Below are 26,320 nucleotides of genomic sequence, written 5' to 3' on the forward strand. Positions count from 1 at the left end.
GAAACTTAAAAAACATAGAATTTAAAATCCTGCGGTCCAGCTATGTTAGATTGTGAAATTGTCTAATCTCAGGAAATAAGCAAGCTGTTTGGCCTGGTTAGTATTTGGTTGAAGCCCCTTCTGAGACCCCTGCTGAGTTTGCTGTTATACAGTATTGGTCCATTAGGCCCTCTCTCTTCTCCGGGCTACAACTCAACACATTCAGAATGCACTGTGATGCTGAAGGTGTTTTTTCATTCATTTAGAACTGTAAGCGAGCAACATCAGGCTTAAACCCCAGCAAGTCCATTAAAATATAGCTAAGAAATGAATACATACTGTATACTGCCCCGACATAAAGTCCAACATATATGTCTGTTTCAAGTCATTTTTAAACTTGCATTTTGATCTCATTAGTGACTGATCAATAAAGCAATTGATCTGACAGAGAACCTGCCTTCAGTGTTGCAGTGCAGCACTTTCATTTTAACCGCATGCTCGCAGGAAGTTGAAGAAAATATTAACTTGACTGTAGTTAACAAAATAATTCCATAAATCGCACATGTTTTGCACTTCCATTAGCTAAAGAGGCCTTACGTGTGCAGTTTTGCAACAAACACCTGGTATAGCAAAAATGTATTTTAATTTTAAAACATGATATCTGGTACTACATTAGGTTAAAGAAAGTTCCTAGTTTCCATGCCTTTCTCTCAGGAAGCGCGTTATGCCGCAGGATATATTAAATACAGCATCTTTTTTTTAGTATTGTTTACTACTTGGCTGTCTTCCTGGTCACCCTGGAAACAGGAAGGCTATTCTACTGAGAATGAACTGGTAACATATTTAAATGATTAAATACAGAACACCTGGAGATATTATGTTTCATTAAGGATAAGAACAAAAAAGCCCAATATTGTGTTCTGAATTCATTTTTTAATTTTATGCCAAGTAACCAAGGTTGCAAAAAACATTTTCTTATCTCTTATTAGCACAAGCAATATTATCACTGGTTCTCTTTTTCTTCTGTGGAAGATATTGTACTTCAATTTGGATTAAGGTATTTCAAAGACAACTCTATAAATGAGAAGCTGGGCATAGTTGGGCAAAGATAATAAGTAATGAATAGATTTGAAAGCTTTGATCAACACTCCTTTAATGATGCATAAAAATAGAAAAAATAGCTGTTTAAATAGCGATTTCTGTTAGCATCAGAGTGACTGTGCACCACAGGAAGTCTAATAAAATATACCAAGACTTTATTGAACCAGTATAACAAGAGGAAAAACCAGTGCTAGCTTCAGACATTCATGGACCCGACTTCACTACAATTATTCCCATAAGATCTCCTTACAGATTGGTACAGGTTTCCATGGAAAACTTCCATAAGGAGATGTGCCCAAACTGAGCAAAGCTACATGAAAATAGCACTTAAACTAAAGGGTAATTGCACTGCGTAAATGTGTGTCAATAACGGTATACTGCTGAATCACTTGCAATCAAGTACAGACTTTTATTTTTTTCAAATCGTGCAGCAGTACCTTTAGAGGAGAAATCCCATTGCGATACCGTTCTAATCCCAGAGTCACTAAGCAGAAACACCTCCAGGTCTGAACATTACCATTCAGAACAAATACTGCACCTGATACACTGCCATTGCACTGTAATGGATCACTAGTGTGTATTTGGTTCATACAATGCCTCATACCATTGTAACCCTTCTGCTCCCATTGGTAAATTTAGGTACACTGTTGCGGACATACAAATGTTACACTGGAACGACTCTAAAAAAGCAGACAGCTTCTTGTCTTTGCATCTTTAGCAAAATAATACTTGTAAAAAAAATAAACCCTTTGTTGCCTCACAGGTGACTATGAATAAACAGACTGGTTTTATCCATTTATTTCAGCTTTTTCAGGTAGCAGTTGACTGAGTGATCCTTAAAAGGATAAGCTCAGTCCCTGGATGTGTCTGAATCGAGGCTAACTCAATCCATCGCAGTCAGGATGGTAAATGCCATGGCAGTGTTGTCAAGGTATTGTCAGAAGTGTCTCTGTTTCATTGCTTTTGAAATAATCAAGTTGGTGGCAATGAGGCTCAGCGAGTTGATGCATTGTTTTAATTTGCTGGACTTTGACTCTTGGTCCTAAATCCAGCACCATCTCCAAGCGAATGAAGATCCTTGTTCTGTGACAGCTGCACAGTACGAACGTGACCTGAATCCAGGCAGCTTCAGTGGGCGGCCGCTCTTTTCTGGGTTTGAAATCTCCCCAAGGCAGTGAGTTTGAAGTCTCAGAGGCAGGCAGCGGGGCTGGTCCCTTACGAAGAAACAGACTTTAATGAGGAAAACATTAGGCCCGATGCGATGCTCTTCAGAACAAATGCCAGAAAAAGTTATTCATTGCAAAGGGAGAGCAGCAGGGCCGTCCTGAACTGGAAAATTGAGGGTGTCTGAATAAGTATTAGAACAGTAGCTTAAGGTAGTTACCGTACGCACAGTTCAGACCTATGTATTACTGAACCCCCCCAAGATATGTAGGGGTGCTGTGTTGCCCCATTAAGTGGGGTCTAACCTCTTTGAAAACATTACCAGTATCCAGCAGGCAAATCACTTGTGTGAAGAGGTTGTTTAATATTGTACCACCCTGCTGATCTTGGAGATAAACCCAGGACCTTTTAAAGCTTCACTTGACTGAATAACTTGCTTCTTATTTCCACCAAGAACTAACCATGCATGTATTGATACCGACGCCACCTGCTGGGCATTCAAAACATAACAGCTCACTTTTTTCCTTTGAAAAAACAGAAGCCCTATACATAGTATATGAGAATAGTAGTCTGCACTCCTTTTTAAGGCAGTATACATTATATAGTAGTGGTACATTTGGAGGCAAATCTACATATAAATAATAAGAGAAAAATCCCTAGAAGACACATATTGAAGCTCTAGTTAAGGGAATTCGATGTACTACACTCACTTGTAATATTTTCAAAAGTAAGGTACAGTTAAGCTTATTATGGGAATGTGAGAGAGTGGGAGAAAGGGTTAAAAGGCCAGGTCAGGCTACTTGAATTTCTATATTCCAGGTACAGTATTTCACTTTGTTGCTGCAGCTCTATTAGGATGGAAGGACTAGCAGGCAAAGTACAATTTGAAGATCCATGCTGCCTCTTTGCCCTGCAATTGCTCCTGGCTCAGAAAATGTGTTCCTCTGAAAAACCCATGCAAATCCAGGCTAAAGGCTGTACTGAAATCACAAGGCTGCAGGTCCCTGTCTCTAGGCGTCCTCTACTAAAGACCAGTAGATGGTATTTTGCATACATTATACAAGCAGACTGCTGAGTTAATACACCACAAAAGAGGGTATCTGCTTGAGAGGTGTGGACCTCACCCTTCACTGAAAATGTCAGTTCATGTAATGTAGGAATTATCTTACTAATAACCTGTAATTAACTCTGTTTCGCAGTAACACCCATTGATAAGTGTTAGGGCTAGGGTAATGGCTAGGTTCATTTAAACAAAATATTACAGCATAAGTTGAGAATGCTTTTTAACAACTGTTAATCCTTTACCGCTGGGCTGTTACCAAAATGTTTTAACCCCTACATGCAGAGAAACATGTTAAGTAGAATGATATCAGCAACACATGTCTTTGCAAAGAAAGAAAGCAGTTTTGAGACCTAGAACCCTCACCCTGCTGTTCAATATCCCGGTAAATGCTAATTATATTGCCATACCTTCAGATATAATATAGTTTTAGTGATTTTGTATGACTGCAGTATTGAGTGACAGCAATGAACCAGCAGCGATGCTTGAGGGTCGATTCATAGGCTCTGTCATTTTGGTTGATATTGTATTTGGCAATTAATTTTCAATAGGAAAGGGACAGTCTAGTATTATTTAGGACCATTTCATTATTACTTTATGGGAGTTGGCATGCTCCTGTTTGAAAACTGGTGCTAGGGCAGTTGGAAACTTACCTGTACAAACAGACCTGAACTTAATTAAAAGGGCATCTGGACTGCAGAATAACCAACTCAAATGGACCCTGACCCATCAGGGTCTGACCTGAATGGACCAAGGTAATCCTTCATTCCCTTTTGAAACTTGTGCTGCTCAAAGCCTCCCAATATTGTATGTTAGGTTTTAGTTGCATGCTTTTCCTGTGGGAAGTGCCCATTTAGGTCATCAGTCAACTTTCAGCCAATCCCACTTTGTGTCTTCATAATGTTAATCTATTTCTGCACAAGCTCTTTTGAGTCTGGTAAATTCCAGGCTGTTTGAAGTCTGCTTGACTTTCAGTGTCAGGTCCTAACATTCATCTGGTCCGGTCCAGCCTCTTTTGGTTTTTACTTGGTACTTTTCCACGTGGAGCAGATAGCTGAGAGCTCCACTTTTCTGGAATAGGTCCACTGTCTGCTGCAGGCAGGTCCAAATCTAAAAGCATGTGATGTTGCACTTTGCTAGGAGACAATCATCTACAAATGTAATTAAGTACAAGTCTTGTGTCCCTCTCCTTGCACTAACAATGCTCTTCTTTCAAGATGGATTTAAAGGTAACTAGGAAACCTCGGGATGTCTGACTACTGATCTATCAAATGATTAACCCCCCCCCCCCATTCCTGGACAAGCATTCTTCACATCATCTTTTTTCAGTGGTAAGCAGGTGCCTTGGTGCTCCATGGATAATGTAGCAAGTATATATACACCTTCCCCAACCCAAAATAAAAACTCTGATTCTTAGTGAAATTGGGCTAACTCATAATAAGTTAGCCAGTATAACCAAGTTGCTTATTGAGGTCTGTATTCTCCTCCAACGGTCACAGTCAAATTCCCAGAGCTGTGCCTGCTACTGTGAGCTGCATCCAAGCCAAGATACTAATTGTACCTGCTGGAAGAGTTCTGTTCACCAGATCTCAAACTGCCGTTCTTCTAGTGCACTGTCGGAGTGCCGGTATGCCCAGTACTGGTAGGCGTAGGCGACTTTTCATCCAACCAGGTTCGAGATGATCAACTAAACCCTTTTATGCTTTTGCTTGTATGGTATACTGGTTATTTCAAGATAGCACTGAATCATTATCTGACAGCACTGAATGACTGGTAGATGATTGCGTTCATCTATCTATTCAGATTAGGAATGATAAATCTGTAAACGTGCCTAAATTGGCAGTCTAAAATCTGAACAATATAGCAAGCAGCAAAAGAAGTGATCGGTGTCCCTCAATCTACAATACTGTAAGTGCTGCTACTAAAACCACTTCATTTAGCCTGTATTTTTTTACAAGGTTTACTATACATAGCATTTGGGGAATGGTTCTGTATTGCCTCCAGCAGTCAGAATCCAGATTCTGCTGAAAAGAATGACCACACCAAGCTTCATCACAATTGGATGAGTTCATGACACAGCTCAAGACATAAGAATGTGTTTTACTTACTTACAGAAGCTGTTCATCTGTCAGCCCTTAATTGCCATTCACAAAGTGAAGCGTCACATGTTTATTGCATTGTTTATGATCTTGCACTCTTAATATCGTACTGCAATAAGACCGTATCTGTACTCTGCGTCAAGTCAGAAACAGGTCCAGGGTGCAACCGAGACACCAACAAATGTCCTTTTCACGTGTCAGCAGAACAACCGATACAAATCATGGGTTTTAATGAACTGCCAGTTGTTTGTAATAGACAGCAAGTTGCCTATTATTGATAATATAACTTAAGGGCTGTCAAATATGTTCTTATGCTAATCACAACTTAGCCTACTAGTGATAATGAATGGAGGGTGCTGCTGAGTTTAGCTAAAATAAATTCATGACATAAATCATACACTTCATATTGCCAGCTTAATAAGATATTAAGACAACAGAAATTATACAAGAGATATTTGGCAAATTATTTATACATGCTTAAATATGTTATAGTGTAAAAAATGAATTTGTAAACTACTCACATTTAGTATGGTGACTAAATGAGGCAGCTCAGATCCATTCATTATGAATAAAAGCTTTTTTTTTATATAATAATGAGCAAATGCACTTGTTCATTAACTGGTAAGGGGATCAAAATCAATCAAAGGGTATAGATCAACAAAGAATCATGTAGAGATGTACTGAAAACAGTGCAAGCTGTGTATTGTCACTGGCTGTTTCTTCTTTTTAATGGCACGCTTTTTTTGTTTTCTAGTCCATGGTGTCTATTTCATTTGGTCCATGTCTGCCCATCATACCGGCGCTGGCCGGGCCGCTGTGAGGGTCCATATGCAGAGTTCTAGCACAGCCAGCAGGAGGGGCAGGGTCCGTGCCGGGGCAGAGCTTTTGGAGGCTGAGGTGCAGGAGCACACCTCATACCCGTTCTCCGAGCGGCTCTCGTGGTGCTGCCTCTGCCCCTGCCTCGACCGCGTCTCGTTAGTGTGTGTGGCTGGGGAGTCCGACTGCATCTCAGTGCACACCAGCCAGTCCCTGCCGATCGAGCGTGGGTACCCAGCCTCCACCTCGATCTCATTGTCCTCCACCCGCCAGTACTCCTTCCCCTTGAAGAAATAGGAGGCTCCTGCATGGGCAACAAAGAAAGGCTTTTTAATCTCCTTCTGTAAGGTTATTTAAAAGCAATTCCTATTACTGTTAACTGAGAAGAAAAATATCCTTATCATTTCAAAGATTTTTCAACTCACCATCTAACCATCGCATGGCATCATCAAGGAGAGCTGGGACTCCTTTCCAAAGCACGACGTCTTTCGGGTACCCCGTATCCATCCGCCGCTCATGGTCGTCGTACCTCCAGTAGAGTCCGTCCTTGAAGAAGTAGGTCTTGTCATTGTGCGTCCAGACGAAGGCAGCATCCACCCCGTCTAACGGTAGGCCGAAGTCACTGATTGGACGCGGGTATCCCTCTTCTACGTTATTGTCTTTAAACACCCAGTACTTTCCCCCTGAGAGAACGAGAGATAGAATACAAACGTGAGGCTGTGCAGTGTATATTCCGAACCACATCACAGGGACTGTGGAATTAATGGGGCAGAATGTTACTAACTTTAAAAACAAATAAAATATAACTAGATCCTAAAAGATTTTTTTCTTGCTAAAAAAAATCCCAAAAAACTATACTTAATAAAAATGCTACTTTTGTCTCATTTTAGATCTCATTTTAGAATGTATTTTGCATTTATTCTTATCCATCTTATCCACATTGCTAAACAGATGTGGAGGTTGATCGAAGCAAAGTAATTCAGCTATTTATTTTAGGTTTAAACTGACTTTGCTTTCCCTTTCTTGTCCTTGTTATATAAACAGAGTACTCCGTGAACGTTCAGCTTTACCTACCTTTGAAAAACACAATCTTGTGATCGACCGGCCTTTCATAGACGGCGTCCACGCTGTCCAGGTTGATCGGCAGGCCTCTCCAGAAGCGAAGGATCTGCGCTGGCCTGAGAGACACCAGGTGCTTCTCTCTGGTCAGCCTCCAGAAATATTTGCCTTACAGGAAGGACAGTGGAAACACAATGAAAATACATAACATCGGTTTCTTTCAAACCTGCACGTGCAAGACAGATATTGCAAATCACTTTATTAGGGAAGTAGGAGAAGGTTCCTTATAGCACAGTTTGCCAAACTGTGAATTAACTGTACACTTGAATTAGCTAACTGTGAAACCAACAGGGGACAATCATGTTAATCCAAGGCATACAGTGTACAGCAGAGCAGCCAGTACCTTTAAAAAAGAACGCCTCTCCTCGTATCTGAGCCACAGCGTCGAAATCAGTGTTGCATCTATCTGGGGCGTCCCGAGCCGGCCTGCCAGCAATGGAATGAGAAGCCATTAGCACATCATCAGTGATTCAACATTCACTGCGTGCTGACCTGCAAGCTAATTGCACTCTGAGTTTTTATATAATTGATAAACACCTAGGTAGAACAATTCATTACTGTACTACCCCTGGCCTTCCACTGTGCTCTCTAAATCTAATTACTGCTACAGTGGGATCTGGCTGTTTTTTTTAATTTGAATAATTCATTAGATTATTTCCGTTTAGTGTTGTCTCTTATCTTACAGTTCATCTAGCTCGCCTGGACCCGGGATGGAATGTGTGCCTCCTTGTCACTATTTGGAAGGTTACACTTAAATTACAATGCAATCTGAATTGAGGAAATCCTCCCATTCGTGTCAATGGGCATAGAGCGACATTGCACCATCCCAACCAGGTGGAAAATGTAGAGAATATTCCATATGGTTTAAGCTAACAAAATAACTTGCTTCATTCTAATAACCCTTTTAAAAGTTTACCACAGTAAATTTGAATGGTAATTTTGCAATTTTTCCCCGTGGTTTTCCCATGGTTATACTATGCATTTACCATAGTTTACTATGGTTGGCCATGTTTTTAAAAATTGCTTTACAATGCTTACCTATGCTTTACTACACTCTTTTACTATGGTAAACTTTTATAAGGGAACTACTGCCTTTAATAGAAATACATTGACGACTAGCAATGTGCTAAAGCAGTTTCTCTTTTTTACCTCAGTTTTTCTCTCTAATTTTAGAATTTTCAGTTACGATCCATAAACACAGCAATCCCTACAACAGCTCCCCAGCGAAGCCCTGCAACGTGGGACAGTGACCGTGCGCTGCCCAGACTTACCCTGAGCACCACATGGCCGTGCCTTTACCAGGACAGCAACACATGGACCTCCTTTTTTACAGTATCCCAATGTGGATGCACTGTGACATCTGTACTGCACCTGAGCTGTGTTTTACATGATTAAGCAATTGTTCATAATTTATTACAACCATCAGAGAAAAGGATATATGTGGTTCTTACTCACGGGACAGTAGATCTGTTTTCAGGGAGGTCTGGTAGGACAGGGGGCTCAGCAGTCCTTGTCATGTCAGGACGGGCCGTGTGAGACACAGAGTCTCTCACACCTGGGGACAGGGAGACAGACGAGGTGACCAACCAGCTACATCCAACTCTGTTCCTGTACTCCCTGGTCCCGCGTCAAAGCGTAACTCAGTGCAAGTACAGATACAATTTATTTGATCGGTCTGGTTTTGCCGTGCTTTCACTCAATTAAACAGATCTATTAAACTTTACTAAACTTTGTTGTGAACCTCATTGGTCATGTCAGTCAATCCGAGTAGAGCAGTCATTATCTCACAGGTAGCTGCTCTAAAAAAGGACTTTTAAATCTTTAAACTCTCTTACATTTCAATCCACCGAAGTGATCCAGTCCAAGATATAAAAACCCATTTAAAAATGTCTTTAAACCCCCCCCTCAAAAAAAAAAACCAAACAAACATTTGTTTGGTTTATAACAAGACAATCTACCCATTATTGGTTTAGTTGCTCTGGCAATGCATATAGGTGGACATGGTCTTCAGTGAGAAGTGGGGTTAACAATGATAAACTATAGCAGAGCATGAAGACATTAATAGACTTCTCTTAACCAGGGGGTCTAGTTATGGATGATCATCATCACTCATCAAACTGAAGTAGCATGTGTAAATCAGAGAAGTTCACATCGCTGAAGTTCACAGGAGTTTTTCGCCTGCATGGAAAGCCCTCCTCATGCAGTACCTCCAATCGCGTTTTCATCAAAACCTTTCTGAACTTTGTTACACGTGACTGACATTTTTCAGCAGCTTTTCTCACTACTGCAGCCACAGGAAATGTAAAGATTAAGAAAAGGCAAGCTTTTGAAAATGCCAAGTGGAATTCCTGAGGCTGTTGCCTTTGGGGATGTGCAAGTCTAATCTCTGATTCCCCACTGGTTTCTCCTCAAGCCCCACTGGTGAGAAACAAATTGATTCTGGAGTCCCACTGCGAGTGAGCAGGGGTTTAAACATGTCTTCCCTTCTCTCCCCCCCACTCCCCGATTTTGCAGCTTTTAAACTTTTAACAGCTGAATGATAAAGGTCACAGTTCGCAGGTCACTGTAAATAAAACAAATACAATAGTAATAAGCCTGTTACTTGCCTCAACATTCACAAAACAGTGAATGTGCATAGGAATAAAGAATCGGAATGCCTCTGGATTAGTTACATTATAGGATTCATATTAATTGATTTACACAGCTGACCTTCACATTACAAGACTGACTTATTGTGAGCGCTTTTGTGGGGGGGTAGTTGAATGGTTCTGTTGCCCAAAGAGCGAGCGAGAGAGCCTGGGAAAGCTGTACATATTAACCTAGCAACTTGTTAAAAGCAATGGGGCCATGCCCTCAAAATGCCTGTCTGTGAGGAAGTCCTGGACAGCGAGTTGAGCAGCCAGAATAAAGAGCCTCAGACACCAAAAACAGAAGGATGCGTGTTACAGCACATCCAATAACTAAGAATATGTTAGTACACTATTATTGTTAACAAACAAAAAAAAAGTGTGCAAAGAGTTTCTTACCGTATAGCTGCCAGACCCTGACTTTGTCCTCATAAGGCAGGTCGTATTTGAGGGGGTCTCCGACGGGTCCCTGGTAGTAGGGTCTCATAACGGACTCGATGGCCGAGGTGTGGGCTAGTCCGATGGCATGGCCAAACTCGTGCACCGCCACGGCAAACAAGTCCATACCGTGCGCATCTTGAAAATGGAGAAAATAAAATAGGTACACATATTTAGGCTGGCCTCCTCTCTTTTTAACTCATTCAGAACCGCTACCAACAGGTGAAGCGTTCAAGTTACATGTTGAACAAGTAGCGTTCAACTTACAACTAGTAACAAAAGGTATCCGTGTATGAGACCAGCACTACAGCTATAATACTCCTTCTCCACTAGCTGGCTTCATGAAAGCTGATTAATAAAGTCAAAGCACTGCCAGCATACCGTAATCATACCATATTCATTCTGACCACTCCTGTCTGGCAGTCCTACTGTCTCAGGATAGCTAACATTAGGACAACATATTTTTAAAAATAAATTTATTTAAAATGAACCTTGAGTTGTTTATGAACCCAAGTAGAATAGCTAATATTTCCACAAAGGATAGCCCCACCCGTTTAATAACATGGGTATAGATGGCTTTTTATTTAAATGAATTTGTTGCCAGATTGGCTTCGGTGACAGGCAGGTTACCTGAAGAGCGAAATGTCCAGGACTCGTCATCATCAAAGTGCGTTTCCCCGGCAGTGTGGTGGTCCCCTGGGAAGAAGGCATGTGCCACGGTGCCCCCTGGCCCGTCGAAGGGGTAACCGTCGTTGTGGTCCGCCCTGGAGAAGTCGATCTGGATGTCCGCTTCGCTGCCAGCGACCTCGTGGAAGTTGAGCGGCGTGATGTCACTCCAGACTTTCAAAGCGTAGTACATGAGCGCTCGGATAGTGTCATGGCCCAAGTGGGACTCCTTAGGAAATGTCCTCACCCTTTCAACAAAAGGAAAAATAAATAGTTTTTCAGTTTCCCCGGATACACTGTGCATGGAGAACAAGAATGATTTAGGTATTTCTATGCATGTCATACAGCATAGAAAAGCCCGTCGTCAAACCCAATTAAATGATCATTCTATTTAATATTTGTGCATTCTGAGAATAAATGTTTTATGTTTACAAACCCAGCGTTTCTTTATTCGCTGTTAAGCAGGCTTTCTGACCACAACGAGCCTTACGTAATTGCTGTAATTTGGTTAGTACCCCATTCTAATTCTGGGAATATAAGAGTTGGCACTCTTGTTGTTTATTACAACCTGTTGCTGAAAATGAGAGACATATTGTGCCTCACTGGTTGTTAAAGAAGTGTAAGGCAAGCAGGACTTCAGGTATCCTAGCAACTGACATCTAGAGAATCAATTTAGAGAAAGTGGTCTGTTGCATAAAACCCCTCAAATGCATTGCAGAAACCAACAACACATTTAATGTAATTCCAAAGTAATTAACACATTGCATACACTGCCCCAAACAATTAAAGGGTGTAGATGTGTAGATTAAACATGTGTAACCTATACAGTGTATCATCGACACACTCATCTCCAGGATGCATAATTGATGTCGGGCCTGTATTGGTATCATTGGCAATAACACACTATATTATAATAGAGAGGTGAGGGACAGCAGGGAAAGTATGTTTTCCGAATCACATAGCATGACAGGTGCTGTCAAAATGAAATCTGAAGATCATAGGAGGATGTCTAATGTTTTTATTTGTCAGATGCATCAGTATAGCATACAAAAACAAATATGTTTCCGCACAATTTTATTCTCCCTACAATCATTTTAAAATGTGAGACCTACGAAATGATGGTACCGGTAATACAAATTAGGTAAGATTTACTGGAAATATTTGGAAAGCTCAATATACTTTAAGAAGTGTACATTCTCTCCATAGAGTGTATTTACTACAAGATACACTCTTCCATGCAATACCAGCTGAAAGCAGATTAGCATGTGACAGGAAGCTGGTACCTACTGTGAAAATTAGAGATATTTTCTGCTTGACCTCTTGTCAATTGAGAAAGAGGAAATTTAAGACGACATTTCAAGTATGACAGGGGAAAAAATCAGAGTAGGAGTGTATAGTATTAATCCCTGGGCTGTTGAAACCTCTTAGCAAGGGTCCAAGTGCCTCCGGCAGAGCCAAGCTTCAAATCATATCCACTTTCCTGAGACAACAGACGTCGTGTATAATTCTAGGGACGCACAATACATGATAGACTGTCTTGTAAAAAACGACTTTCCCAACAGGCCCTTAGGTTAATTAACTTTAGCAATCCGATGTAAATTCTGTTATATGAAAGGCATTGAATCATGCTGCTGTCACCACACTGTTGCTTGCCTCACAGATGGTATTATTCTTTGCCGCATCACCTGACAGTCTGAGCAGTGTTGGGTCAGGAGCTCCTACCTCCATGAAAGGTGCCTCTTGTTCCATTTTGAGGGGGTGGTGAGGGTGCGTTTTCTCCTTGCTGTCTCAGACTCGTTCAGGTCAGGCAGTGAGCAGCGTGGTGTCTTCATCAGCACCAGAGTGGCTTCGTCTGTACCTCAAAAAAGAGAGGCTCTGTCAGATACAGCACTGATAACAGAACACCCCTCGGACATGGGAGGGTTGTGTTAAAGCTGCATACCAACCTAGTTCTCCTGTCTCCTCCACTCCTCCAAACCTCTGCATGGCCTTGATGGCTTTGGTCAGGGCCTCCTTAGTCTGCAGCTGTCCGGTGACCGGGTCTGGGGGTGGGAGGTAGCCAAATTTACTCAACCAATCCTAAACCAAAGAAGAAAAAAAAACACAGTGAGATAACAGCAAACATTTCTCAAGCTAAATTATCAGCAAAATGTTGCATAATCTGTTGTTTTTCTGGCTGGAAGTCCCTGGTTGACCCTTGCCAATACACCATATACAGTGTGTGCTTTAAATTAACAACCTATATAGACACATGTTTTTGACTTGTTAAGGTACAGAGTGTGGTTCGGATTATAGGTCAGTTTGAACTATACCAAGGTTTTTGGGGACAAAGTCTGTGTAGAACAGAAAAGTTGGGGGCCATTACCAGCCTGTATCCATGATTAATCGGATTGGGATTCCAGGGGATATTAATTGATGAAGCTCCTGGTCTGTGCATCTGGCTTGTTTCTATCTGTATTGATAAGCACAGATGGCAAGCACAAAAAGCGCCCATGAAAACATCCTACAGCTGTTATAGAAAAAAAAAAAAAGTTGGCCAGCTTCCTACTAAAATATCTCTATTAATTTTAAATTAGATTGACTTAAACTGTCCGGACACTAAAACATTTAAAAAATACACTTAAATTGTAGCTTGCTATGATCTTTATTTTTTGCAATCGTTTTGAATAGTTCTGAGTTCTGTTACTTGAACAGTGAATCATTCCCCCTCCAACAAGCTTTCAGCTAAATGACCTGTTAACTGGCAGTCCAGTCTTCTCAATTACAGAAGGTTGTATGATGCTGTTTGCTGCTCTTTACTATGCTATACCAAACTAATCTAACCTCTTTGTTCTTGGACTAGATCATATTCAAGATGTTCTTCTGTGAAACACACAGTGGCTGATCTACTATGACTGTTTCTTCACAGTTTCGTCACTCTTGTCTTTTTTTTTCAAGCAAACACTGACAGCCGAGCTTTGAACTTGGTGCAGATACTTCAGAATACATTTCCAAAGCCGTCAATCGTCTCCAAGAGTGTGGTTTGACCCGGTTACCCAAGAGAGATCTTTAGCTCCTCCAATCAATGAAACAAGGAAGAAAAGAAAATCAATAACCACAAACAGCTTCATTTATCTGTTCTGGAACATTTCCTTGAATTCTCTTTCCCCACATATAGTCTAGAGGCAAGAGAGAAATGATTACTCACTGACCTCAGGTTGCTGTTTTCCTTTGATAAAGTTTTTCGTATATCATTTGAACTGTAGCAGTAATGCCAATATGATCCTCCCTCCTTATTCACTGTACTTGATCGTCTTACAGGGCAAGCAGCAGAACAGGGTAGATGAGATCATATTTTACGTTGGTGTTATAAACATGCCACTCAATATGTACTCCTCCTTGGGCAGGGAGACCATATCTGGGAAACACAGCTGAAGATTGCCTGGGTCCTCCATGAATATTTACTTGCCTGCTATGAGGTGTACTACAAAGAGCTCATCTTTTGCTGGATCTAAACTGCATATTTAAAAAGAAATGCCAAACCCAAATGCATTATTAAAGCACCAAATGATTTATTGTCCCCTTTGTTAGTCAGGTAGCATGAAATCTGTGCAGAACCAATGTCAAAAACAGAAAATGGATTATGCTCTTTACAATTTCCATAAAAATAAAGGTAATCAGGGCAACCATACAAGCCTACTCCACCATTAAGAATCTGTTTAAAAATGGGAAGCAGTGGTTCTTTCAAAAGCAGTGGTACACCATGGTACAAGCGTGGCACCCTGCAGCAAAGCACAGTATAAGCATGATAAATCACAGAGCAGTATTGTAACGAATGGGAAGAGCACGGTAAACGGCAGCATCGCTGTGCAGAATGCACCGTGGCACACTGTTATAAGACTTGACAGGTTCAGAGGGACAATAAAAGAAGAACTGTGCACTTTGATTGAGACAGGAATATTCATGAGTTGCAGATGTACACAATCTGTGGTATTGGGAGCATGCAGAATTATTGCATGTAGTTTTATTTTATTTTTTTCATATGGCATTTAGTTATTTAAGACAGTAGAATTTGTCATGAATACTACAAGTGCAAAAGCAGACTGGATCATGTTTTCATGCTATAACTCAGCATTTGATGTAATTTAAAAAAGGGGAGAGTATGTGGGAGTATGTTAGCTACAGATGTTGGTCAGACACATTCTGTTCTGTGTAAATGACTAATTAAACTTTTAAAAAGACTTATCAAAAGCATTTGTCAGAAGTCCTTAGATTTTAGAAGAGTTTTTTTTTTTATTGGTTAGCAGCCACCTGGACAGGATAACAGTAAGTAAAAAAGGGCACTTTGATGTGTAGTTTCTCTGTTAGATAATGTATCAGTGCATTGATCTGGCAATGAAAGGTGGAGCGTCAATCTCCAATGTATGAAATTTCAAAAAGCTCAGATGATAGCTAGGTCACAAACAACCATCTCCTCTTGTTTCCCCATTAGGACTGCATTGTAACACCAAAACATATCTGCAAAGTAAAGGCCTTGGCACACCAGCGCTTCACTTCGCATCGCGTCCCTTTGCGTCGCTTCCCTTTGCGTTGTGTCTTTTTTTTATATAATGGATTTCTATGTACCCTCACACACTAGGGCATTGCTTCGAGTAACGTCTACGAGCGGCGCGTCCAGATTTCTCCAAGACCAACTTTTTATGCCCTGCTTAACCAACACGTCTGCACTCGACCAATAGCCGTCAACTCCTGAGTGATGTCACAAGAAATGAAAAACCGCCAGAAAACCTTCAAAGAATGGAGGAAAAATGAATTGCTAAAGTACAGCATTTTCTTGTATTATACAGGCCATCCTGTGCCAGCTACAAGGATACAGAAAAAAGAGAAAATGGTTGGAGGCTCATCACTTCGGAGACAGACATTCCAGATGAGTTATTTATAGGTTTGTAATTACTCTGAGAAATTGAATGGGGTTTTGTCCCGTTATTGGCCTTCTCCTGCTTTCATAAAACTATAATCCATAAGCACAGCTAAAGCTAAAGCCTTTTACACATTGTAGACTCTATTCCTTACATCATAGTGTTTAATAATTATATATAAATACATCCTGGTTCAGATGAATTCTGATGTATTCTGATTCTTTTTTGACATAAACTGTCTAATAAAATAATCTCTTCTTCCTCCTCCTACTCTTCTATTGATGTAAAAAAAAAAGCGAAGCGACGCAAAGTGAACGCTCTGGTGTGTCTAGGCCTTAAGGTTGGAAATGAAAGAAACAGCCATTCTCGATTATGGGATAAAAACGATCACACTTATAACGGTTATCTTTATCATGTCGTAACTCCCAGTGAGGGCAACTTTCTACCTTGTGTTAGTAGTTCCTTTTGTCTATAACACTCTTTTTTTCAAACCAGTGAAATTTCACAACGAATATGAAGCTCAACACATAGAAATCTGTGGGCAGGAAAACACCAAGAAATGTATAATTTTTAGGCTTCAGTTTCTTATTTGATACTGTGACATCATAAAAGCACCTATTAAATTCCAAATACATTTTTCTTTGAACAAAATCAGAACACAAGCTGTAGTTATGTAAGTTGATACATTACATTTAGACTTAACTTTTGCGTTTTTTAGAATAAGTTATCATAACAATATAGTAAAAGAGAAATTTTAAATAACAGGTAGATGCCAGTTAAAAATGCTCCAAAACAATTACAAAGCAGCCTGTCCTCAAATAATATGTTTTACCATACAGGTACATCTCTGGACTTACCTATGCTTTACTATGCTTCCACTATACCTTATTACACTTTGCTGTGGTTTTCACTACCTTTTCTAAGAGCAGAGCTGTCCACACAGCATGTTCACCCACATTGAGTCCTGCACTATTCTAATTTAGAAACGCTAACAGAAACCTAGGAAATGCAATGACAAAGCTATCGACTACAAATCCTTTCCAATGACTTTGAAAACACTTTTAGTCAAAAGGTTTGTCAATCGATTAAAGAAATCCCAGTGCCAACATATCGACCTAAAAACATGCACACTTCCTGTGTGCATGTTTTTAAAAAAGAAAGATAAAAAAGACCTTAGGTATTCATAATAATCTATATCAGCTTGAACACCTCAATTCCCTTGCAGCTCTGTGAGTAATGAATATGGCCCTTAAAATGATCCTGACTGAAACTAGTGACATGAAAGAGGACACTGATGCTGTTGGAGTTTGCTTGATCAAGGCTTAAAAATCCAGGTCAGTTTCTTAAATTCACTCAAAAGCTCAGCACTCTTCACACATTGCTTAAATGGGGTTTCACTTTTTCTTTCCTTTTTTCTTTTTTAAAGGTGACCTAGATTGATGCTCTATCTAAACCCTAGAGATGCACATGATTTCAAGTAAGTTTTTACCAAGGTTACTCAGGTCAGGTGATAGAAAGATTAAGAAATGTAGGTTTAACCCCAAAAAAGATGCTTGGCACCTTTGGCACCAAATTGGATAACCATCTTGAGACAATATATTGTATACTCCTGGTCAGGACCTTGCAATATAGCCAAGTTATCTTTATTATAATCATCAACGGAGCAAGGGTAGTCCTTACAATACCTGTAAAATAGGTCTCTATATCTGAGTTGCCAATGACAACCTAAAAAAACCCAAAGAAAACCTTTCTGCCTCAGAGACCCCAAAATGAAAAAAGAAAGCTGGAAAGAGTCACTAGAGGGCACCCTTGTCGCATGACCTACTGTATCAAACGTTATAGCTGCCAGACTTGATTTATTTGTCACATTGTTTTAAATATCAAAGTAATGAGTACCTTGGAAGTTGTGGCATCAGACTTGTGGGCTCCTAGAAAATATACATATACAGACGTGCTCAAATTTGTTGGTACCCCTCCACAAAAAACGAAGAATGCACAATTTTCTCTGAAATAACTTGAAACTGACAAAAGTAATTGGCATCCACCATTGTTTATTCCATATTTAATAGAAATCAGACTTTGCTTTTGATTTTTTATTCAACATAATATTGTAAATAAGAAAACAAATGAAAATGGCATGGACAAAAATGATGGGACCGCTAACCTAATATTTTGTTGCACAACCTTTAGAGGCAATCACTGCAATCAAACGTTTTCTGTAGCTCTCAATGAGACTTCTGCACCTGTTAACAGGTAGTTTGGCCCACTCTTCCTGAGCAAACTGCTCCAGCTGTCTCAGGTTTGATGGGTGCCTTCTCCAGACTGCAAGTTTCAGCTCTTTCCATAGATGTTTGATAGGATTGAGATCAGGACTCATAGAAGGCCACTTCAGAATAGTCCAATGTTTTGTTCTTATCCATTCTTGGGTGCTTTTAGCTGTGTGTTTTGGGTCATTATCCTGTTGGAGGACCCATGACCTACGACAGAGACAGAGCTTTCTGACACTGGGCAGTACGTTTCGCTCCAGAATGCCTTGATAGTCTTGAGATTTCATTGTGCCCTGCACAGATTCAAGGCACCCTGTGCCAGGCGCAGCAAAGCAGCCCCAAAACATAACCGAGCCTCCTCCATGTTTCACTGTAGGTATGGTGTTCTTTTCTTTGAAAGCTTCATTTTTTCATCTGTGAACATAGAGCTGATGTGACTTGCCAAAAAGCTCCAGTTTTGACTCATCTGCCCAAAGGACATTCTCCCAGAAGGATTGTGGCTTGTCAATATGCATTTTAGCAAATTCCAGTCTGGCTTTTTTATGTTTTTCTGTCAAAAGTGGAGTCCTCCTGGGTCTTCTTCCATGGAGCCCACTTTCGCTCAAAAAGCGACGGATGGTGGGATCAGAAACTGACGTACCTTCACCTTGGAGTTCAGCTTGTATCTCTTTGGCAGTTATCCTTGGTTCTTTTTCTACCATTCGCACTATCCTTCTGTTCAATCTGGGGTCGATTTTCCTCTTGCGGCCGCGCCCAGGGAGGTTGGCTACAGTTCCATCAACCTTAAACTTCTTAATAATATTTGCAACTGTTGTCACAGGAACATCAAGCTGCTTGGAGATGGTCTTGTAGCCTTTACCTTTACCATGCTTGTCTATTATTTTCTTTCTGATCTCCTCAGACAACTCTCTCCTTTGCTTTCTCTGGTCCATGTTCAGTGTAGTGCACACAATGATACCAAACAGCACAGTGACTACTTTTCTCCATTTAAATAGGCTGAATGACTGATTACAAGATTGGAGACATGTGTGATACTAATTAAAGAAACTAATTAGTTTGAAATATTACTATAATCCAATTATTTATTATCTTTTCTAAGGGGTACCAACAAATGTGTCCAGGCCATTTTAGAATATCTTTGTAGAATAAGCAATAATTCATCTCTTTTCACAGCTTCTTTGCTTTATTCTATGACATACCAAAGGCATGCAAGTATACATGATAAAATAGCTTTTAATTTCATCACTTTTCAGGAGGAATGAAGCATTATTTCAATGAGCTGTAAGGGTACCAACAAATTTGAGCACGTCTGTAATAGCAGTCATTTTGAAAGCTATATTCTTTTTGCATTTCCCTTCCAAACAAGACCATGGTAGGTCGATTTGGTACTATTGGAACACATCTGAATTGAACACTGTAGACGTAACATCTGTTTTTATATCTACAGACTTGTCTTGAGTGCAGGTTTTCCTGATACTGGATTAAAGCACAGCTTGACTTCCAGGATTTTCAACCCTGACCTCTGCATTTCATCATGTTATAAAACAAGAAACATTTTGATTATCCTGTGATGTTATCCGGGGCAGGACTGCAAAGCTTTTTTTTTTTTTTTTTTTTTGGTCAGAACCCTCACAGAAGTCTACAGCATGACAGAATCCTATAGCTGAGCTGAAAGGTGTAGTAAAGAACACACAAGCAAGGAGAAGCACAGGCTATGCTGGTGCAGCATAGAGAAGCAAGGTAAAGCATGTTAAAAAATAATAAAAAAAGACCTGCTCAAGCATATTGAATCCAGGTCAAAATGATCTCTAACAGAGAAGTTTGAAAAACACCACTGGAATACTGCTATTATAATGTGCATTATTACACACAAGAAACAAAACAAGCAGAACCAAATGCATACTGTGCATTACCAGCAAAGACTATCTTTAGACCTGGATCACATATTGCACGTTGGTCCTACTGCAGGAGCAGAGTAGCACACTAGTCCTACTGCAATTGTGGTTCATTCTATTGTGAAACCACTGCTACTAATTATAAAACGTTACCACTGTGCTAGTATAACAGAGGTACTGGATGAAGCTTTTCACTACTTGAAACACATTTTACCTCAGTATAGTATAAACCCAATGGCTAACCACTGCCCTTGTTTGTGCTGCCACTGTCCAGTATGTAATTGCAGCATTCACATTGCAGTATTTACTGTCAGAGAAGTTCTTAGGCACTGTGCTGCGGATTGGTGTTAGGACCAAAAAAACTGTGAAAATTACCCTAAAAAAGAGTTTCAGTGAGCAGTCAGCAGGTAAAGACATCCGACTGAAAAGCAATCACTAAACATTTTACAGGAATCAGTACCTTAATTAAAGCATTATAGCTGATCAATAGTACACAGGGCTTTTATTTGAAATTTTTTTAGTCGACCATTAATCTCCTTCTGTTTCAATGCAAATAAATGCATAGCAATAGAGTAACTGCTGGTCTTGTCACATCTCAAGAGCTCTGCTTGGTATTTTAAATCACGTAGGAGAAATTAATCACTGTTAAGGATTTGTTCTCAGGACATCTCATGCTGTGGCGAGACGTTATCCATGCACAGAAGATGAGACACAATTATAAACTAAAAGAAATAAAAAATACAACTGTTTTTTTATGTTTAATAGTCGTTCCTGAATACAAGATATGATTGTGACTTATAATAACGTTGTGTGTAGTGTATCTCTCACTAAACTGCACATTATTTTCTAATTAACCAAAATACTATCTATTGTGTTCCTTTTGAATTCAGTACTCACCATACATTACCCAATGCTATCAAACAGCAATCATTTTATATGAAAATACACATTTAAAAAAACACAGCTTCAATTTTATTTCAAGGTAACTGCATGTGTTGTTAACACATTTAACTTTTTTTTTTTTTTTTACAAGCATTTTGCAGAAGAGCTTGCTGCATAGCCATCAATGTTAAGAAACCAGGAAGACATACAAGTTTCAGACAGAAAACAATACTTTAAAAGTATGAAACAGTAATCCACATTACGGTACTGTGAACAAACCAGGGACAGCTGGTTGTAAATAATACACCAGTGGCAAGATGTATTAGATGTTTCCCATGCTGCACACAGACGCTCTCCAGATGGCAGTGAGCAAGCTGTCTGTCAGTGTCCACTGCCAGTCTCCGTCACTGCTGTCCTGCACCATTTCCTGCCCTACAAATTGATATCGGTTCCCATGAAACTGTGAGGGTGCATTCACACTTGGTTTGTTTCAGCTGATGTTTTGTAACTGAGTGCGGTTCGGTTAGTTTTGGAAGCATATGTGAATGCTCCAAAAGAACTGTCCCTTTCAGAGTTCATTTGAATCGAACCAAACTGAGTCCTTATCAAGAGGGGTCTCAGTCTGTTTGGGCAAACAGACATTCGTATCCTCTCTAGGAGATAAGGAGATCTGCAAGTCCCCAGAATGTTTTTCCGGCAGTTAAAATTAGGGCAAGCTAGCTATCCCCTACAGTGTCTGCTGATCACTTACTACTTTCAATAATAAATGTTAATTATTGCTTATCTGCCTTCAATGAGGGTGCTGGAGGGACAGCAATAAAATTAATCACCACAGTGAAACGCATGGCAAATCAGGTCTCAGGCATCAGTTTTGAAGCAAAGATGCAAACTATGCACACCTGGGATTCCTTGCTGATAGCTCTGTGATGTCACAGTGATGTGACTCTATTGCGGCCACTTGATGACCAGCACCAGCTGCTTGAAAAATTTTTAACTGGTGATTTACAGCACCTTTTTCATCCCGGTATTTAAACAATACGAACATACGAAAATGAACTAACAAGGGGAGCCATTTCATCCCATCTGTGCAAGTGTGGTTCCTAGCAGCTGGTTAATCTTAAAACTTTGTCAAGTTGGGTTTTAAAGGACCCAATGATTTAGCAACATGGCTAGGTAACCCATTCCATACCACCATAAATAAATCTGTCTCCATTTAATTTGTGTCCACTAGTCCTGGTGCATGGACTGAGCTTAGAGTATTGGCTTAGGTTAACCATGTCAACTCCTTTTAAGATTTTAAAGACTTCAGTCTAGGGAATTTACATCAAATTGTCCACCTTCCAGCATCAAAAGTTACAAATGATACTGTGCATAAAGTATAAGGATAGTGAAGATATGACAGTCAAGTATGGTAGGAAGTAAGGTAAAACAATGTATAACATGGGAAAAGCAGGCAAACTACATTTACCACTGTAATGGTATATGTCTTAACATAATTAAACTTTATTGAAAATACATATCTTAAAGTAAAATGGAAGAGAATCTGAGAGAGAAAAAAAAACTTATATACACAGGGAGTGTGTTGTACACAGGAGTGTTCTACACAGGGAGTGTGTTATACACAAGAGTGTTTGTTATACACAAGAGTGTGTGTCATACACAGGGAGTGTGTTATACACAAGAGTGTTTGTTATACACAAGAGTGTGTGTTATACACAGGGAGTGTGTTATATTCCAAAAATGTCTACAGAGTGCAAGTCAATGCCTGTCCAAGACTGGAGATCAGTATGCATGACACATGCTGTCCCAGAGCATGTCTGGTGAGTGCTAATGATCATTTATTCATATGAAATCTGATTGAATGATCCCACCTCATCTAATGAAATCGTTTCCCTGACATTTCTATAACATAAACAGACCTTTTTGAAGCACTTTCAGATAAGGCACATCACAACTGCAGCAGCCCGTTTTTAACAACCAATATCGTGAAATGTCTTCAATGAGAAATTTAAAGGGATGCCCCTTCATTTTCGTAACATTTCACCACCTACCTGTTCAACATCCTAATATGGGTGTTAATATAACATTCATATTTCAACCACGGGATCTGCTTCTGAAAAGACTCCCAAAAGTTACATTTGAGTATACAATATCAGGGTGTAAGTGTTGGTTTAAACTTCTCTGTTAAAAAGTCATCAGAATGTAACGCCTGAAATGATATACAAAACGATTCTATATTCAAGAAAAATGCATTTGTTAAAACAACTGAAATTTCAGAGATGCAGAAAGTTTTGCACCATGTATGTGTGACGCAGTATTCAAGTTTTGTGTGGCTTCTTACTACCCTAGCTATTAAAACCATTTCCCGATTAAAACAGTTCACACAGTTTTTCACACAAAACACTGAATAAACCTAACTTAGTTTCAACAGTATCTTATCTGACACACACTGCAGCAGCCCCTCCTGGTTAAGTGACTTGCTCAGGGTCACACAGTGAGTCAGTGGCTGAGCTAAGATTGGAACTAGGGACCTCCTGGTTACAAGCCCGTTTCTTTAACCACTGGACCACACAGCCTCCTTATAAACTGATTATAAGCTGTATCAAGATGCTTTACAGTGCTCAATATGACACCAGTTTCACGGACTGAAAACCAAAAAAGAGAGCAATAAGCTACCACTTCACAAGGGAACAGAAATCATTACGCAGCAGATCAACCATGTGAGCTGATGCCTTTCCCTGGAAATACTCATCACGAGTCTGTCTTTATTTAAAAGAAGTAACATTATTCAGCGTCTCCCTATTCACATTCTAAAGAATGGGACTGAAACTGTGTACTCTAAATGATCAATGCTGTAAGCGGTAAGCTAATGAAAACTGCAGGTATCAAGAACTGCTATTTTAATACAGAGAGACCCTAGGGGCTCCCTGTTAGAAGACAGTGACTCACTTAAGAAAGAATTAGTTCTATAGGCTGCTCGCTTTCGGCAGTGATCTGAAATAGTTTGTATTAAACGGTAGAAAAACTTGCAATCTGGCTAAAAGTCTACCCATTAAAATGAATCTAATATTTGTCATTGTTCTGTGTTTAACTGATACACATTTGTGTTACTTATCTGACGCATTATCATAAACAGGATACTCTGGTCCAGACTATTCAATGCTATAGGGGGCGCTGTAACTAAATGCGGATCGGCCAACACAGGACCTTCTCCAGGGTACTTGATAAGTGTAAGACTGGATTGTAAACGATATTTGGGTATATTTACCTGTAGCAACGTGCCTAGATACCCCTAAAATGAATCAAAAATAAAATTAAGGCAGAAATACATTTTTCCATATGTTCATTGAATAATAACAACACTATGTAACACAATTTTTGTTCCTGGGTAGTAAGTGTTATTTCCTAATTGCTTATGCCTCAAAAGTATAGAAAATGGCTATTATTCCCCACAAACTTTGCTTTTGTGACCAGGAGTGATATTTTTAAATGTACCTATTTCCAATGAGAAAACTGGCGAACTTGTGTCTTTTCGTTCACATAAAGTCAGAAAAAAACAACATATGAATCCAAATTAACATGTATTTATACTAAAGTAATACAAAAATGACTACAAAAGATTTAGAAGTGAGTATTTTTTCGAGATTTACGATTATACTGTAAATCACTTTCACGAATCAGCCCCAAATGTAGTCTCCCATCATGTATTAAAACTATTTAACGGAATCGTGGGGCAAACCACAATTTGAAGGTTTATTTTGAATCTACAACATCAAATAAATAACGCTAATAACAGCGTCTGCTGGTGAACAAGCGGATCTTTGTTCGAGCCTTTGATGGTAACAAACTCCAAAGGAGGTCCTTGTTGCTGCGCAGTTCAAAAGATTTGCGCACGGGTTTGAACTGAATGCAAGCGCTGTGTATCACAAGCTTTCATCTTTAACAGACACACGCTGCTCGCGGCACTGGCATTCTGTGAAAGGAGATATTTCTTCATTCTCTAAAACGATTCAAAAGATCAAAAAATAAAAAGCCAAATAGTACGCGTTAAATAATCTGAATTAGGCGTGACATTTGATCCATTTTAGCACTTGAAAATATTTATTTTAAAGTTATATTGCGTTGGAGTGGTTTTTTTTTTAGGGATACCAGTTAAATAAACACTCATGTTTTTTTTGTTTTTGTTTTTAAATATGCTATTCCTGTCATCCGATGAATACATTAGTACATCTTTGGACAGATGGCGAAGGGCTGAGTTTATTTGAATGTTTCAGATGTGTTTAAAGGTATAATCCCACATCTAGATAAACACTTTTGATATATAAAACAGTAGCCTACCAAATCCCATATTCGTTTTTGGTTTAAAAGTTGGGGAGAAATGTGAGGTGAGGTGAGGGGAATTAAATTAAACATGCACTTAATGCACTTGAATTATGGCGATCTACAGTTTATGGATGCGACAGGATGGAGCGCAAGCAGAGTTCAATATTTTAAGTAGACTACGAACACAATAACGTGTCTCTGTTGTCGTATATAAGCACTAAACAAATAGAATGTATAACCATTTTTGAGTGAAAATCACTATTTATAACGCTACGCCCTTAAACGGACGAATCTAATTATCATGCAGTATTAAACATAAACCGTTATTTACATAAACTAAGATAATACTTACCACCCCCATGTTAATTTGCTCAGCAGTAAGTGAAGGTGCCGCAAAAGTCTTTGACAACAACCAAAGAAACGGAACCAGCATCATTTCTAACGAAATAATCCACAAACCCAAGGAAATCCACTTCCCAAAAATCAGGACAACCATCCCCTCAACTCAGAATGCTGCATGAGTGTTTAAAAAACGTGTCTTCCTCTCTGCCTCTTTCAAATTCTCACCAATAAATCATAGAACCATAACCATTTTGCAATTCACGATACCAGCCATCAAATTCTCATCACTGGGATTGACCAACAGCACCGGGCTCGCTTATTGCACACGCACGAGCAAACATCTCCATATTACAAATAATTTATTCTTCTTGAAAAACCCGGCTTAAGTTTTTTCCATCTTAATGCATTCGTTCTTGAAAAGCAGAATCAAACGTTGACGTTGTTCTTCAAAGCACCGATGTTGCCGGGTTAGTAGATCTTTGCTTTAGACTGAAGTTAGCAGCAATACAGAGAGATGTGAACAGCGGCAACCCACAATCACTGTAGAGAGCCCACTCAGTGCTGCACAAGCAGGAGCTATGAGAACTCCCAGCGGTGTAGTTTGAGACTATAGAGGAGGAGAGAGATGCAGGAGCAAGAATAGA

The 26,320-nt window shown here is 39.7% G+C and overlaps 1 protein-coding gene across 1 annotated transcript; it reads right to left on the reverse strand.

Annotated features, from left to right (window-relative positions):
- Positions 1 to 892: 892 nt before the first annotated feature.
- LOC131739398 (matrix metalloproteinase-17-like) lies at positions 893 to 26,320 on the reverse strand. The gene is made up of 10 exons (XM_059033124.1): positions 25,687 to 26,320; positions 13,016 to 13,148; positions 12,792 to 12,921; positions 11,034 to 11,317; positions 10,365 to 10,541; positions 8,794 to 8,893; positions 7,682 to 7,764; positions 7,294 to 7,446; positions 6,645 to 6,902; positions 893 to 6,523 (listed from the first exon to the last, which is right to left on the reverse strand). The coding sequence occupies exons 1-10, from the start codon at positions 25,828 to 25,830 to the stop codon at positions 6,195 to 6,197; spliced, it is 1,791 nt and encodes a 596-aa protein (XP_058889107.1). The 5' UTR covers positions 25,831 to 26,320; the 3' UTR covers positions 893 to 6,194.

This window comes from Acipenser ruthenus, chromosome 11 (assembly GCF_902713425.1).
Source record: "Acipenser ruthenus chromosome 11, fAciRut3.2 maternal haplotype, whole genome shotgun sequence".
Classification (NCBI taxonomy): Eukaryota; Metazoa; Chordata; class Actinopteri; order Acipenseriformes; family Acipenseridae; genus Acipenser; species Acipenser ruthenus.

What these genes read in the sequence shown, in the direction of transcription:
- LOC131739398 (XM_059033124.1), bottom strand. Translation starts at nt 25,830, where the DNA reads ATGGTTGTCCTGATTTTTGGGAAGTGGATTTCCTTGGGTTTGTGGATT. An exon ending in AAGAGGCACCTTTCATGGAG is followed by an intron (nt 11,318 to 12,791) that starts GTAGGAGCTCCT and finishes TTTTGTTGAAAG; the next exon opens with GGTGAGGACATTTCCTAAGG. An exon ending in CAAGATTGTGTTTTTCAAAG is followed by an intron (nt 6,903 to 7,293) that starts GTAGGTAAAGCT and finishes TCGTTCTCTCAG; the next exon opens with GGGGAAAGTACTGGGTGTTT.